Genomic DNA, 13,235 nt, shown 5'->3' on the forward strand with positions numbered 1-13,235 from the left:
AGGATGTCCTTTTGGTGGTGGACCATTCTTTTATTTTATTTTTTATTTTTAAATAATTATTTATTACAAAAAACACAAGGAAGGGGTAACATTAAAGTATTAGAACATTAAGGACAAACAATACAGCATCAAGACACTATCAAACATGTATCAGTCTTTCCGCAACAGAGACATCCTTATGTGTGAGGGTGCGTGTGCATGATAGTGATATAAAATATATGTCATAGTTTCCTTTTTCATGATCACAATCTTGTGAAGCCCGAACCCTCCGAGATCCCCCCACAGTTCCAATAGCTGTCCCTCAACCACTGCCACTTAGTGTCATTCAAACTTACTTTATTATGTTTCATTTTGACTTTTTTTTCCCCTTTATCTTTTGACCATCATTCTCTCGTTCACACAGCAACTCCACTCCCACTTGTCTCCAATTCCACATACCAACCCTCAGCTTCCCTCAGCCCATCCCATCTATCTCTGCTGGCCACCCACTTCGTGTTTCTACACAACACATATCTTTCAACTATGCTGTGATGTTTAACATACAATTTCAATCTAATAGAATAGAATCTACAGATTGCGTGTTGAAGATAAATACTTTTACTAGGACTGACCCGGTCTGTCCAGATCTCCTAACAGTACTATTTCTAAGGTCAATTTTAGATCAATGCTATGCATTTTCAGCCATTCCTGAACCTGAGACCAGAAATAGGCTACCTGAGGGCAATACCAAAATAAATGGTCTATTGATTCTGTATCCTCACAACAACAAGAATAGTGGACCATTCTTGATACACACGGGAAACTGTTGAGCGTGAAAAACCAAGCGGTGTTGCAGTTCTTGACATAAAGCCGGTGCGCCTGGCACCTACTACCATACCCCATTCAAAGGCACTCTTAAGGATCGTACCCTTTTTTTTCAATTTTCACCTAAAATAACATACCCAAATCTAACTGCCTGTAGCTCAGGACCTGAAGCAAGGATATGCATATTCTTGATACCATTTGAAAGGAAACACTTTGACGTTTGTGGAAATGTGAAATTAATGTAGGAGAATATAACATATTAGATCTGGTAAAAGATAATACAAACAAAAATACATGCATTTCTTTTTGTTCCATCATATTTGAAATGCAAGAGAAAGGCCATACTTTCAGATAGGACTCTAGGTGTCATTTAGATTTTGGTCACCAGATGGCAGCAGTTTGTGTGCAAAGTTTCAGACTGATCCAGTGAAGAATTACATTACTGCACAATATTTTGTAGTCTGCCAGGAGTTTGCCCAAATGTGCTGAATTTGTCCATTTAAACATTTTCAAGTACATACCTATAGAGAACATAAAAAAATGCTATGTAATAAGAAATGTCAGGATCAGGATGGAAGTGATGGGGACGTGTAAGGAGAAGATCATCAGGATGGAAGTGATGGGGACGTGAGAGGACAAAGTGTGAAGAGAAGTGATGGGGTCGTGTGAGGAGAAGAGCATCAGAGGAAGTGATGGGGACGTGTGAGGAAAAGAGCATCAGAGGAAGTGATGGGGTCGTGTGAGGAGAAGAGCATCAGAGGAAGTGATGGGGTCGTGTGAGGAGAAGAGCATCAGAGGAAGTGATGGGGTCGTGTGAGGAGAAGAGCATCAGAGGAAGTGATGGGGTCGTGTGAGGAGAAGAGCATCAGAGGAAGTGATGGGGTCGTGTGAGGAGAAGAGCATCAGAGGAAGTGATGGGGTCATGTGAGGAGAAGAGCATCAGAGGAAGTGACGGGGTCGTGTGAGGAGAAGAGCATCAGAGGAAGTGATGGGGTTGTGTGAGAAGAGCATCAGAGGAAGGAAGGAAGGAAGGCATGGGGTGGTTGGATGGGGAGGAGGGCACCTAGGGTTACCACAGCAACCAGCTCTATAAACAACTCATGTACCCTGCTAAGAGAGCCGGTGGTGGTGGTGGTGTGTGTGTGAGAGATATTAAGCATGGGTGTTGTAAATTGTAGATTGTCCACCTGCAGATATGCAGCCTTTTCCCTCGTTCCCTTTTTCCCTTTCTCTTTCTAGGTTGGCACACTGGTGGCAGTGGCGGCCACATACTCTGATGCCACCGTGCACAACTCCAGTGTTTACTCTGATAATAGGGATTAGATGATGTTGTTTCGACCCCAAGGCATCTACAGAGACTTGATTAAATCAACCCTCAAACAGAGGCTTCTGAGAGGAGGCTCTGTGGAGAATGGGAGGAATATGCTCTAGTTAACAACGAGAAGGGAACGCAGGCGTTGGATCCGCTTCCATTAAAGTGGCCACACTCTAAATTCGAGTATTGAGAGGTTCCCTGAAGCACGTGAGGTATTCAATACAAAGCACACCTATAAAACACCATCTTTATCTAATAGAGTAAGTAATAATCAAATGTTTATATCTAACATGAAAACCACAAAATAACCTATATAACCAAAGAGAGTGAAGTTAAGACGAAAGGGCCTACCACTGGGAAAAAATTGGTTGGATCTAAAAACAAATCCCTTGTTATTTCAGCTAACTTTATCAATGGAATCAAGTTGCATCAACGTAGCAGGTTCCAACAAGTGAATAAAAATGAATACTAAACACAATCCCCCAAAAAATTATTCCTACTGCATTATCTTTCCATCCTCCCCATTGTTCGTATGCGCATTTGGTTTGAGGATTTGATATCCAAAATGGCGTAGCAGTCAGATGTCTATTTGTCTTATCCCGTGTCTTATAAATAGCCGTTTTCTTTTTTTTTTTAATATTTTAATCTCAATTTCTATCTATGAACTAAATATACTTTCCTGCAACCCGCCTCACCCAATGTGGTACAGATCTGCTATTTTTATTCCATATCGGACTGCTTCTCTCCACCACGTCACCGGATTTCTGCCGCTCTGGATCATTACACCGGATCATCGCAGCTAGCTCCTCTGTCCCGAAGCAAGCACCAGTTAGCCTCGAGCTAGGCCCATATACCAGCTGATTCTAGGGCTACAATACCTATTTTGCCAACTGGCCTGGACCCTTTACTGTCGACACGGACCCCCGCCGATCCATCACAACTGGTCTGCCGAAGTAATAGCCCGATGTGGTCTCAACAGACTATTCCGTTACGATGTCGCCGAAGAACCATCTGCTAGCCCCAGCCCGCTAGCATTCCTGAACGCCGTGTCCCCCGCTTGCCTAGCGTAGTAGTGACTACCAAACGGCCCCCTGACTCACCTATTGCTGTTCATTGGACCCTATGATCACTCGGCTACACAGCTGATACCCCCTGGACTGTTTCAATAACACGGTACCTCATTTTGTTTATCTGTCGGCCCCAGCCTCGAACTCAGGCCCTATATGTACCTAAATGACCCGCTCTGCCGATTTATTGCCATTTACCCGTTGTTGTCTTAGCTCTCCCGATCAACACCTGTGATTACTTTATGCCTCTCTCTAATGTCAATATGCCTTGCCTACTGCTGTCTCGGCTAGTTCTTAGTGTTTTATTTCACTGTAGAGCCCTCAGTCCCGCTCAACATGCCTTAGATAGCTCTTTTGTCCCACCCCACACACATGCGGAGACCTCTCCTGGCTCAACTGGTGCCTCCAGAGACGAAACCTCTCTCATCGTCACTCATCGCCTAGGTTTACCTCCACTGTACTCACATCCTACCATACATTTGTCTGTACATTATGCCCTGAATCTATTCTACCACGCCCAGAAATCTGCTCCTTTAATTCTCTGTTCCCAACGCACTAGACAACCAGTTCTTATAACCTTTAGCCGCACCCTTATCCTACTCCTCCTCTGCTCCTCTGGTGATGTAGAGGTTAACCCAGGCCCTGTAGCCCCCAGTTCCACTCCTGTTCCCCAGGCGCTATCATTTGGTGACTTCTGTAATCGTAAAAGCCTCGGTATCATACATGTTAACATCAGAAGCCTCCTCCCTAAGTTTGTTTTATTCACTGCTTTAACACCTCCACCAACCCTGATGTCCTCGCCATGCCTGAATCCTGGATTAGGAAGGCCAACAAAAATTCAGAAATTTCCATCCCCAACTACAACATTTTCCGCCAAGATAGAACTGCCAAAGGGGGCGGAGTTGCAATCTACTGCAGAGAAAGTCTGCAGAGTTCTGTCATACTATCCAGGTCTGTGCCCAAACAGTTCGAGCTTCTACTTTTAAAAATCCACCTTTCCAGAAATAGGTCTCTCACTATTGCCACTTGTTGTAGACCCCCCTCAGCCCCCAGCTGTGCCCTGGACACCATATGTGAATTAATTGCCCCCCATTTATCTTCTGAGTTTGTACTGTTAGTTGACCTAAACTGGGATATGCTTAACACTCCGGCCGTCCTACAATCTAAGCTAGATGCCCTCAATCTCACACAAATGATCAAGGAACCTACCAGGTACTAACCTAAATCCGTAAACCCGGACAGCCTCATAGATATCATCCTGACCAACCTAACCTCCAAATACACCTCTGCTGTCTTCAACCAGGATCTCAGCGATCACTACCTGTATCTATAATGGGTCCTCGGTCAAACGACCACCCCTCATCACTGTCAAACGCTCCCTAAAACACTTCAGCGAGCAGGCCTTTCTAATCGACCTGGCCCGGGTATCCTGGTTGGATATTGACCTCTTCCTGTCAGTAGAGGATGCCTGCTTATTCTTTAAAAGTGCTTTCCTCACTATCTTAAATAAGCATGCCCCATTCCAAAAATGTAGAACTAAGAACAGATATAGCCCTTGGATCACTCTAGACTTGACTGCCCTTGACCAGCACAAAAACATCCTGTGGTGTATTGCATTAGCATCGAATAGCCCCATCGAAATGCGCAGTCATTTAGGAAAGCAAAGGCGAGCTTTTTCAAAAAGAAATTTGCATCCTGTAGCACAAACTCCCAAAAGTTTTGGGACACTGTAAAGTCCATGGAGAATAAGAGCACCTCCTCCCAGCTGCCCACTGCACTGAGGCTAGGAAACACTGTCACCACTGATAAATCTACGATAATTGAGAATTTTTCTACGGCTTTTCATGCTTTCCACCTGGCTACCCCTACCCTGGCCAACAGCTCTGCACCCCCCACAGCAACTTGCCCAAGCCCCCCCACCCTGCTTCTCCTTCAAATCCAGATAGCTGATGTTCTGAAAGACCTGCAAAATCTGGACACCTACAAATCAGATGGGCAAGACAATCTGGACCCTCTCTTTCTAAAATTATCCGGCGCAATTGTTGCAACCCCTATTACTAGCCTGTTCAACCTCTCTTTCGTATCGTCTGAGATCCCTAAAGATTGGAAAGCTGCCGTGGTCATCCCCCTATTCAAAGGGGGAGACGGTCAAGACCCAAACTATTACTGACCTATATCTATCCTGCCCTGCCGTGCTAAAGTCTTCGAAAGCCAAGTTAACAAACAGATCATCGACCATTTCGAATCCCACCGCACCTTCTCCGCTATGCAATCTGGTTTCCGAGCTGGTCACGGGTGTACCTCAGCCACGCTCAAGGTCACAAACGATATCATAATCGCCATCAATAAAAGACAGTACTGTGCAGCCGTCTTCATCAACCTGGCCAAGGCTTTAGACTCTGTCAATCACCGCATACTTATCAGCAGACTCAACAGCCTTGGTTTCTCAAATGACTGCCTCGCCTGGTTCACCAAGTACTTCTCAGATAGAGTTCAGTGGGTCAAATCGGAGGGCCTGTTGTCCGGACCTCTGGCCGTCTCTATGGGGGTGCCACAGGGTTCAATTCTCGGGCAGACTCTTTTCTCTGTATATATCAAAGTTGCTAGCTTGCATTAAACTTATCTTATAAAAAACTATCAATCTTAACATAATCACTAGTTAAGTACACATGGTTGATGATATTACTAGTTTATCTAACATGTCCTGCGTTGCATATAATCGATGCGGTGCCTGTTAATTTCTCATCGAATCACAGTCTACTTCGACAAACGAGTGATGATTTAACAAGCGCATTTGCGAAAATAGCACTGTCGTTGCAGCAATGTACCTAACCATAAACATCAATGCCTTTCTTTAAAATCAATAAAAAAGTATATATTTTTAAACCTGCATATTTAGTTACTATTGCCTGCTAACATGAAATTGTGTCACTGCTCTTGCGTTTATTGCCTGGCTCGTTGCGAACGAATTTTCCTGAATTTTCCATAATTATGACATACCATTGAAGGTTGCGCAATGTAACAGGAATATTTAGACTTAGGGATGCCACCCGTTAGATAAAATACGGACCGGTTCCGTATTTCACTGAAAGAAAAAAATGTTTTGTTTTCGAGATGATAGTTTCCGGATTCGACCATATTAATGACCTAAGGCTCGTATTTCTGTGTGTTTATTATATTATAATTAAGTCTATGATTTGATAGAGCAGTCTGACTGAGCGGTGGTAGGCACGAGCAGGCTCGTAAGCATTCATTCAAACAGCACTTTCGTGCGTTTTGCCAGCAGCTTTCGCAATGCATTGCACTGTTTATGACTTCAAGTCTGTCAACTCCCAAGATTAGGCTGGTGTAACCGATGTGAAATGGCTAGCTAGTTAGCGGGTGCGCGCTAATAGCGTTTCAAACGTCACTCGCTCTGAGACTTGGGAGTGGTTGTTCCCCTTGCTCTGCATGGGTAACACTGCTTTGAGGGTGGCTGTTGTCGATGTGTTCCTGGTTCGAGCCCAGGTAGGAGCGAGGAGAGGGACGGAAGGTATACTGTTACACTGGCAATACTAAAGTGCCTATAAGAACATCCAATAGTCAAAGGTATATGAAATACAAATCGTATAGAGAGAAATAGTCCTATAATTCCTGTAATAACTACAACCTAAAACTTCATACCTGGGAATATTGAAGACTCATGTTAAAAGGAACCACCAGCTTTCATATGTTGCCATGTTCTGAGCAAGGCACTTAAACGTTAGCTTTCTTACATGGCACATATTGCACTTTTACGTTCTTCTCCAACACTTTGTTTTTGCATTATTTAAACCAAATTGAACATGTTTCATTATTTATTTGAGGCTAAATTGATTTTATTGATGTATTATATTAAGTTAAAATAAGTGTTCATTCAGTATTGTTGTAATTGTCATTATTACAAGTAAAATAAAATAAACGGCCGATTAATCGGTATCGGCTGTTTTCGGCCCTCCAATAATCAGTATCGGCGCTGACAAATCATAATCGGTCGACCTCTACTTATAACTCTCCTTCCATGGCCTCCAACTGCTCTTAAATGCAAGTAAAACTAAATGCATGCTCTTCAACCGATCGCTGCCCGCACCCGCCGGCCCGACCAGCATCACTACTCTGGACGGTTCTGACTTAGAATATGTGGACAACTACAAATACCTAGGTGTCTGGCTAGACCGTAAACTCTCCTTCCAGACTCACATTAAGCATCTCCAATCCAAAATTAAATCTAGAATAGGCTTCCTATTACGCAACAAAGCCTCCTTCACTCATGCTGCCAAACATACCCTCGTAAAACTGACCATCCTACCGATCCCAGACTTCGGCGATGTCATTTAAAAAATTGCCTCCAACACTACTCAGCAAATTGGATGCAGTCTATCACAGTGCCATCCGTTTTGTCACCAAAGCCCCATAAACTACCCACCACTGCGACCTGTATGCTCTCGTTGGCTGGCCCTCGCTTCATATTCGTTGCCAAACCCACTGGCTCCAGGTCATCTATAAGTCTTTGCTAGGTAAAGCCCCGCCTTATCTCAGCTCACTGGTCACCATAGCAACATCCGTCCATAGCACGCGCTCCAGCAGGTATATTTCACCGGTCATCCCCAAAGCCAACACTTCCTGTAAATAGCCCACCCAACTACCTCATCCCCATATTGTTATTTATTTTTGCTCTTTCGCACCCCAGTATCTCTACTTGCACATCATCATCTGCACATCTATCATTCCAGTGTTAATGCTAAATTGTAATTATTTCACCTCTTTGGCCTATTTATTGCCTTACCTCCCTAATCTTACTACATTTGCACACACTGTATATAGATTTGTTCTGTTGTGTTATTGACTGTACGTTTGTTTATCCCATGTGTAACTCTGTTGTTTTTGTCACACTGCTTTGCTTTATCTTGGCCAGGTCGCAGTTGTAAATGAGAACTTGTTCTCAACTGGCCTACCTGGTTAAATAAAGATGAAAAAATATATATATATGAGCAATTGATTTGAGCTTTTCACAAATCTCCTGCAGGCAGTTATGTCCTGCAGACATTCAAATCCCTGTGGAGCAGGAGACTGCACTATCAAACCATTTACTTTCCCTACCTCCCTGGATTTTAATGAGACATTTGTCTGAGGCTGGCTCATAGGGATGCAACCTCTGCAGTGTATAATCAACTCAATCATTAACTGTCTGAGCTCAAATATAGAAGTCTATTAATACCTTTTCTCTGTCTCCCATGTCTTTTCATAAGGAGTTGGAACATAGGTGATTATAGGAAAATGGATTCAGACTCATCACGATAGGCATGTGGCCCAACAGCTGAGCACCATGTGCATGTCAGAGTGTTTTCACACATATCCATCAGCCTAGACTAACGTGGCAATTATGACAGAACAGCCAGTTTAAAATGAGCATGAGACCATGGCAACCATCTCTCTTTCTCCCTCCAAATAGCCCAATTGGAGCGCAGCACCCGCCAATGCCGTCATTCTGGGAGACAGGTGAGAATATGACACTGGAGTTTCCCTCAAGAGCTCTAACCTCTTACCTGCTACAATGTTGAGGATATAATGGGAAAGGTAGCTTACTTTGACTCAGAGCGCAGAGGTAAAAATCTAACAACAAGATAAACTGTGCAAACCAGACTAAACAATTAGGAAGGTATTTTGACTGGCCTCCGGTCTAAATGATAAACAGCGTCCCACCAGATGGTGTGTTTGTGGCTGTCGGCAGGCAGAGCTGGGTTAGAGCCAGGCCTTTCATTAACACATCGTAGCACAGATCAGGAGGTTTTACACAGCCCAGTTTTAAAGCTACACTGCTGTGCCGGTCCCTGCCCTGGCAATGTGTCTGCCACCACTGCAGTGCTGGATCAGGGATTAGAGACAGAGACAGAGAGAGAGAGAGAGAGAGAGAGAGAGAGGCGATCAGGTAGGTAGGTAGGTGTGGTGTGTGTGTAGGGTCAGAGAGTCAGGGGTGAAAAGTTAGGGGTCAAGTGTCAGGTTCCATGGAGGAGTGTGTAGGGAATACTCACTGTCCTCCGAAGAGCTGCATGCCCAGCAGGGCAAAGACAACAATGAAGAGGAAGAGGAGGAAGAGCAAGCTGATAATGGACTTCATTGAGTTGAGAAGAGACACTACCAGGTTCCTCAGGGAGTTCCAGTACCTGGGAAAAGCAGAGAGAAGAGAAAGGAGGAAGAGAGAGAGAAACAGATGGAGATAGTCGTGAATGGACAAGGAGAATATAGGGAGGAAAGGACGGTGAGAGGGTAAATTGTGGTACTACCGGTAAATAGATCCACATTTTCCACTACATTGTTGTGAATCACATGATTATTGACTAATCTAGTGAGTATAAAATGATTGCTATCTAACTTTAATAGGATTATAGACTGACAGAGTGGGACAATGCTAAACATTGCTCTGAGGAAAAATTATTCATATTGTCACCACATTTGATTCTGAATGTATGTTGATATCTTGTATAAGAAATGTGTGTTCACTCACTTGGTAAATTTGAATAACCTGAGCAGACGAAGAGCCCTCAGCACACTAATGCCATAGGATGCCCCTGGTTTGATCATAGACCACACCACCTCAAGTATACTCCCTATTATCACCTGTGGAGAAGAGGAGAGGAGAAAGGGCGAAAGAGCTACTGTAACAAAGTAGCTAATACTTGCTACTCAGCAGCAAATCACTGTCACTGATTATACAGTACCAGTCAAATGTTTGGACACACCTACTCATTCAAGGGTTTTTCTTAATTTTACTATTTTCTACATTGTAGAATAATAGTGAAGACATCAAAACCATGAAATAACACATGGAATCATGCAGTAACCAAAAAAGTGTTAAACAAATCAAAATAGATTTGAGATTCTTCAAAGTAGCCACCCTTTGCCTTGGTGCCAGCTCTGCACACGCTTGGCATTCTCTCAACCAGCTTCATGAGGTAGTCACCTGGAATGGATTTCAATTAACACCTGTGCTTTGTTAAAAGTTAATTTGTGGAATTTATTTACATCTTAATGCGTTTGAGCCAATCAGTTGTGTCAGTTATTCTACAATGTGGAAAATAGTAAAACAACTTAGAAAAACCCTGGAATGAGTAGGTGGATCCAAACTTTTGACTGGTACTGTATATATACACACAGTCCCTTCAGAAAGTATTCAGACCCCTCTACTTTTTTTCACATTCTGGTAAGTTAACCTGTTAGGGCTAGGGGGCAGTATTGACACGGCCGGATAAAAAACGTACCCGATTTAATCTGGTTACTACTCCTGCCCAGTAACTAGAATATGCATATAATTATTGGCTTTGGATAGAAAACACCCTAAAGTTTCTAAAACTGTTTGAATGGTGTCTGTGAGTATAACAGAACTCAAATGGCAGGCCAAAACCTGAGAAGATTCCATGCAGGGAGTGGCCTGTCTGACAAGTTGTGTTTCATCTTGGCTCTTTTTATTGAAGACTGAGGAACTATGCTATAACGTGACACTTCCTACGGCTCCCATAGGCTCTCAGAGCCCGGGAAAAAACTGAACGATATCGAGGAAGCCTCTGGCTGAAACACTTTATCGCGTTTGGCAAGTGGCCGATCAGAGTACTATGGGCTTAGGCGCGTGCCCAAGTCGACCCCTTGCTTTATTTTCTTTCGTCTGTTTACATAAACGCAGAATCCCGGTTGGAATATTATCGCTTTTTTATGAGAAAAATGGCATAAAAATTGATTTTAAACAGCGGTTGACATGCTTCGAAGTACGGTAATGGAATATTTAGAATTTTTTTGTCACGAATTGCGCCATGCTCGTCACCCTTATTTACCCTTTCGGATAGTGTCTTGAACGCACGAACAAAATGCCGCTATTTGGATATAACAATGGATTATTTTGAACCAAACCAACATTTGTTATTGAAGTAGAAGTCCTGGGAGTGCATTCTGACGAAGACAGCAAAGGTAATAACATTTTTCTTATAGTAAATCTGACTTTGGTGAGTGCTAAACATGCTGGGTGTCTAAATAGCTAGCCCTGTGATGCCGGGCTATCTACTGAGAATATTGCAAAATGTGCTTTCACCGAAAAGCTATTTTAAAATCGGACATATCGAGTGCATAGAGGAGTTCTGTATCTATAATTCTTAAAATAATTGTTATGCTTTTTGTGAACGTTTATCGTGAGTAATTTAGTAAATTCACCGGCAGTGTTCGGTGGGAATGCTAGTCACATGCTAGTCACATGCTAATGTAAAAAGCTGGTTTTTGATATAAATATGAACTTGATTGAACAAAACATGCATGTATTGTATAACATAATGTCCTAGGGTTGTCATCTGATGAAGATCATCAAAGGTTAGTGCTACATTTAGCTGTGGTTTGGGTTTATGTGACATTATATGCTAGCTTGAAAAATGGGTGTCTGATTATTTCTGTCTGGGTACTCTGCTGACATAATCTAATGTTTTGCTTTCGTTGTAAAGCCTTTTTGAAATCGGACAGTGTGGTTAGATTAATGAGAGTCTTGTCTTTAAAATGGTGTAAAATAGTCATATGTTTGAAAAATTGAAGTTTTTGCATTTTTGAGGAATTTGAATAACGCGCCACGGGATTACACTGGCTGTTGAGTAGGTGGGACGCAAGCGTCCCATAGAGGTTAAAGCCTTATTCTAAAATGTCAAAGATGGCTTTTTCCCCCTATCAATCTAGATACAATACCCCATAACGACTAAGCAAAAACAATATTGAATACATTTTTGCTAATTTATTAAACATTTAAAACTGAAATATCACATTTACATAAGTACTCAGACCCTTCACTCAGTACTTTGTTGAAGCACCTTTGGCAGTGATTACAGCCTCGAGTCTTCTTGGGTATGCTTGGCACACCAGTATTTGGGGAGTTTCTCCCATTCTTCTCTGCAGATCCTCTCAAGATCTGTCAGGTTGGATGGGGAGCATCGCTGCACAGCTATTTTCAGGTCTCACCAGAGATGTTTGATCGAGTTCAAGTCTGGGATCTGGCTGGGCCACTCAAAGACATTCAGAGACTTGTCCCGAAGCCACTCCTGCGTTGTCTTGGCTGTGTGCTTAGGGCCGTTGTCCTGGGAGGTGAACCTTTGCCCCAGTCTGAGGTCCTGAGCAATGTGGAGCAGGTTTTCATCAAGGATCTCTCGGAACTTTGCTCCGTTCATCTTTGCCTCGATCCTGACTAGTCTCCCAGTCCCTGCTGCTGAAAAACATCCACACAGCATGCTGCTGCCACCACCATGCTTCACCGTAGGGATTGTGCCAGGATCCCTTCAGAAGTGATGCTTGGCATTCAGGCCAAAGAGTTCAATTTTGGTTTCATTAGACCAGAGAATCTTGTTTCTTATGGTCTGAGAGTCTTTAGGTGCCTTTTGGCAAACTCCAAGCGGGCTGTCATGTGCTTTTTACAGAGGAGTGGCTTCCATCTGGCCACTCTACCATAAATACCTGATTGGTGGAGTACTGCAGAGATGGTAGTCCTTGTGGAAGGTCCTCCCATCTCCACAGAGGTACTCTGGAGCTCTGTCAGAGTGACCATCAGGTCCTTGGTCACCTCCCTGACCAAGGCCCTTCTCCCCCGATTGCTCAGTTTGGCCGGGACTTCCAAACTTCTTCCATTTAAGAATGATGGAGGCTACTGTGTTCTTGGGGACCTTTAATATTGCAGCAATGTTTTGGTACCCTTCCGCAGATCTGTGCCTCGACACAATCCTGTCTCGGAGCTCTACGGACAATTCCTTCGACCTCATGGTTTGGTTTTTGATCTGACATGCACTGTCAACTGTTAACAATGTATAGACAGGTGTGTGCCTTTCAAAATCATGTCCAGTCAATTGAATTTACCACAGGTGGACTCCAATCAAGTTGTAGAAACATCAATTATAATCAATGGAAACAGGATGCATCTGAGCTCAATTTCGAGTCTCATAGCAAAGAGTCTGAATACTTATGTCAATAAGGTATGTTTTTTATTTTTAATACATTTGCATTAAACATTTAAAACC

At 43.2% G+C, this 13,235-nt stretch overlaps 1 protein-coding gene across 1 annotated transcript in view; it reads right to left on the minus strand.

The window, feature by feature from the left end:
- Nucleotides 1-13,235, minus strand: part of LOC106567450 (voltage-dependent N-type calcium channel subunit alpha-1B) — a 269,203-nt gene that overhangs the window by 64,036 nt on the left and 191,932 nt on the right. The window contains 2 exon segments of the mRNA XM_045691775.1: nt 9,237-9,368; nt 9,710-9,822. Of these exon segments, the coding sequence (XP_045547731.1) occupies nt 9,237-9,368; nt 9,710-9,822 (245 nt within the window).

Source organism: Salmo salar, chromosome ssa01, assembly GCF_905237065.1.
Source record: "Salmo salar chromosome ssa01, Ssal_v3.1, whole genome shotgun sequence".
Lineage (NCBI taxonomy): Eukaryota > Metazoa > Chordata > Actinopteri > Salmoniformes > Salmonidae > Salmo > Salmo salar.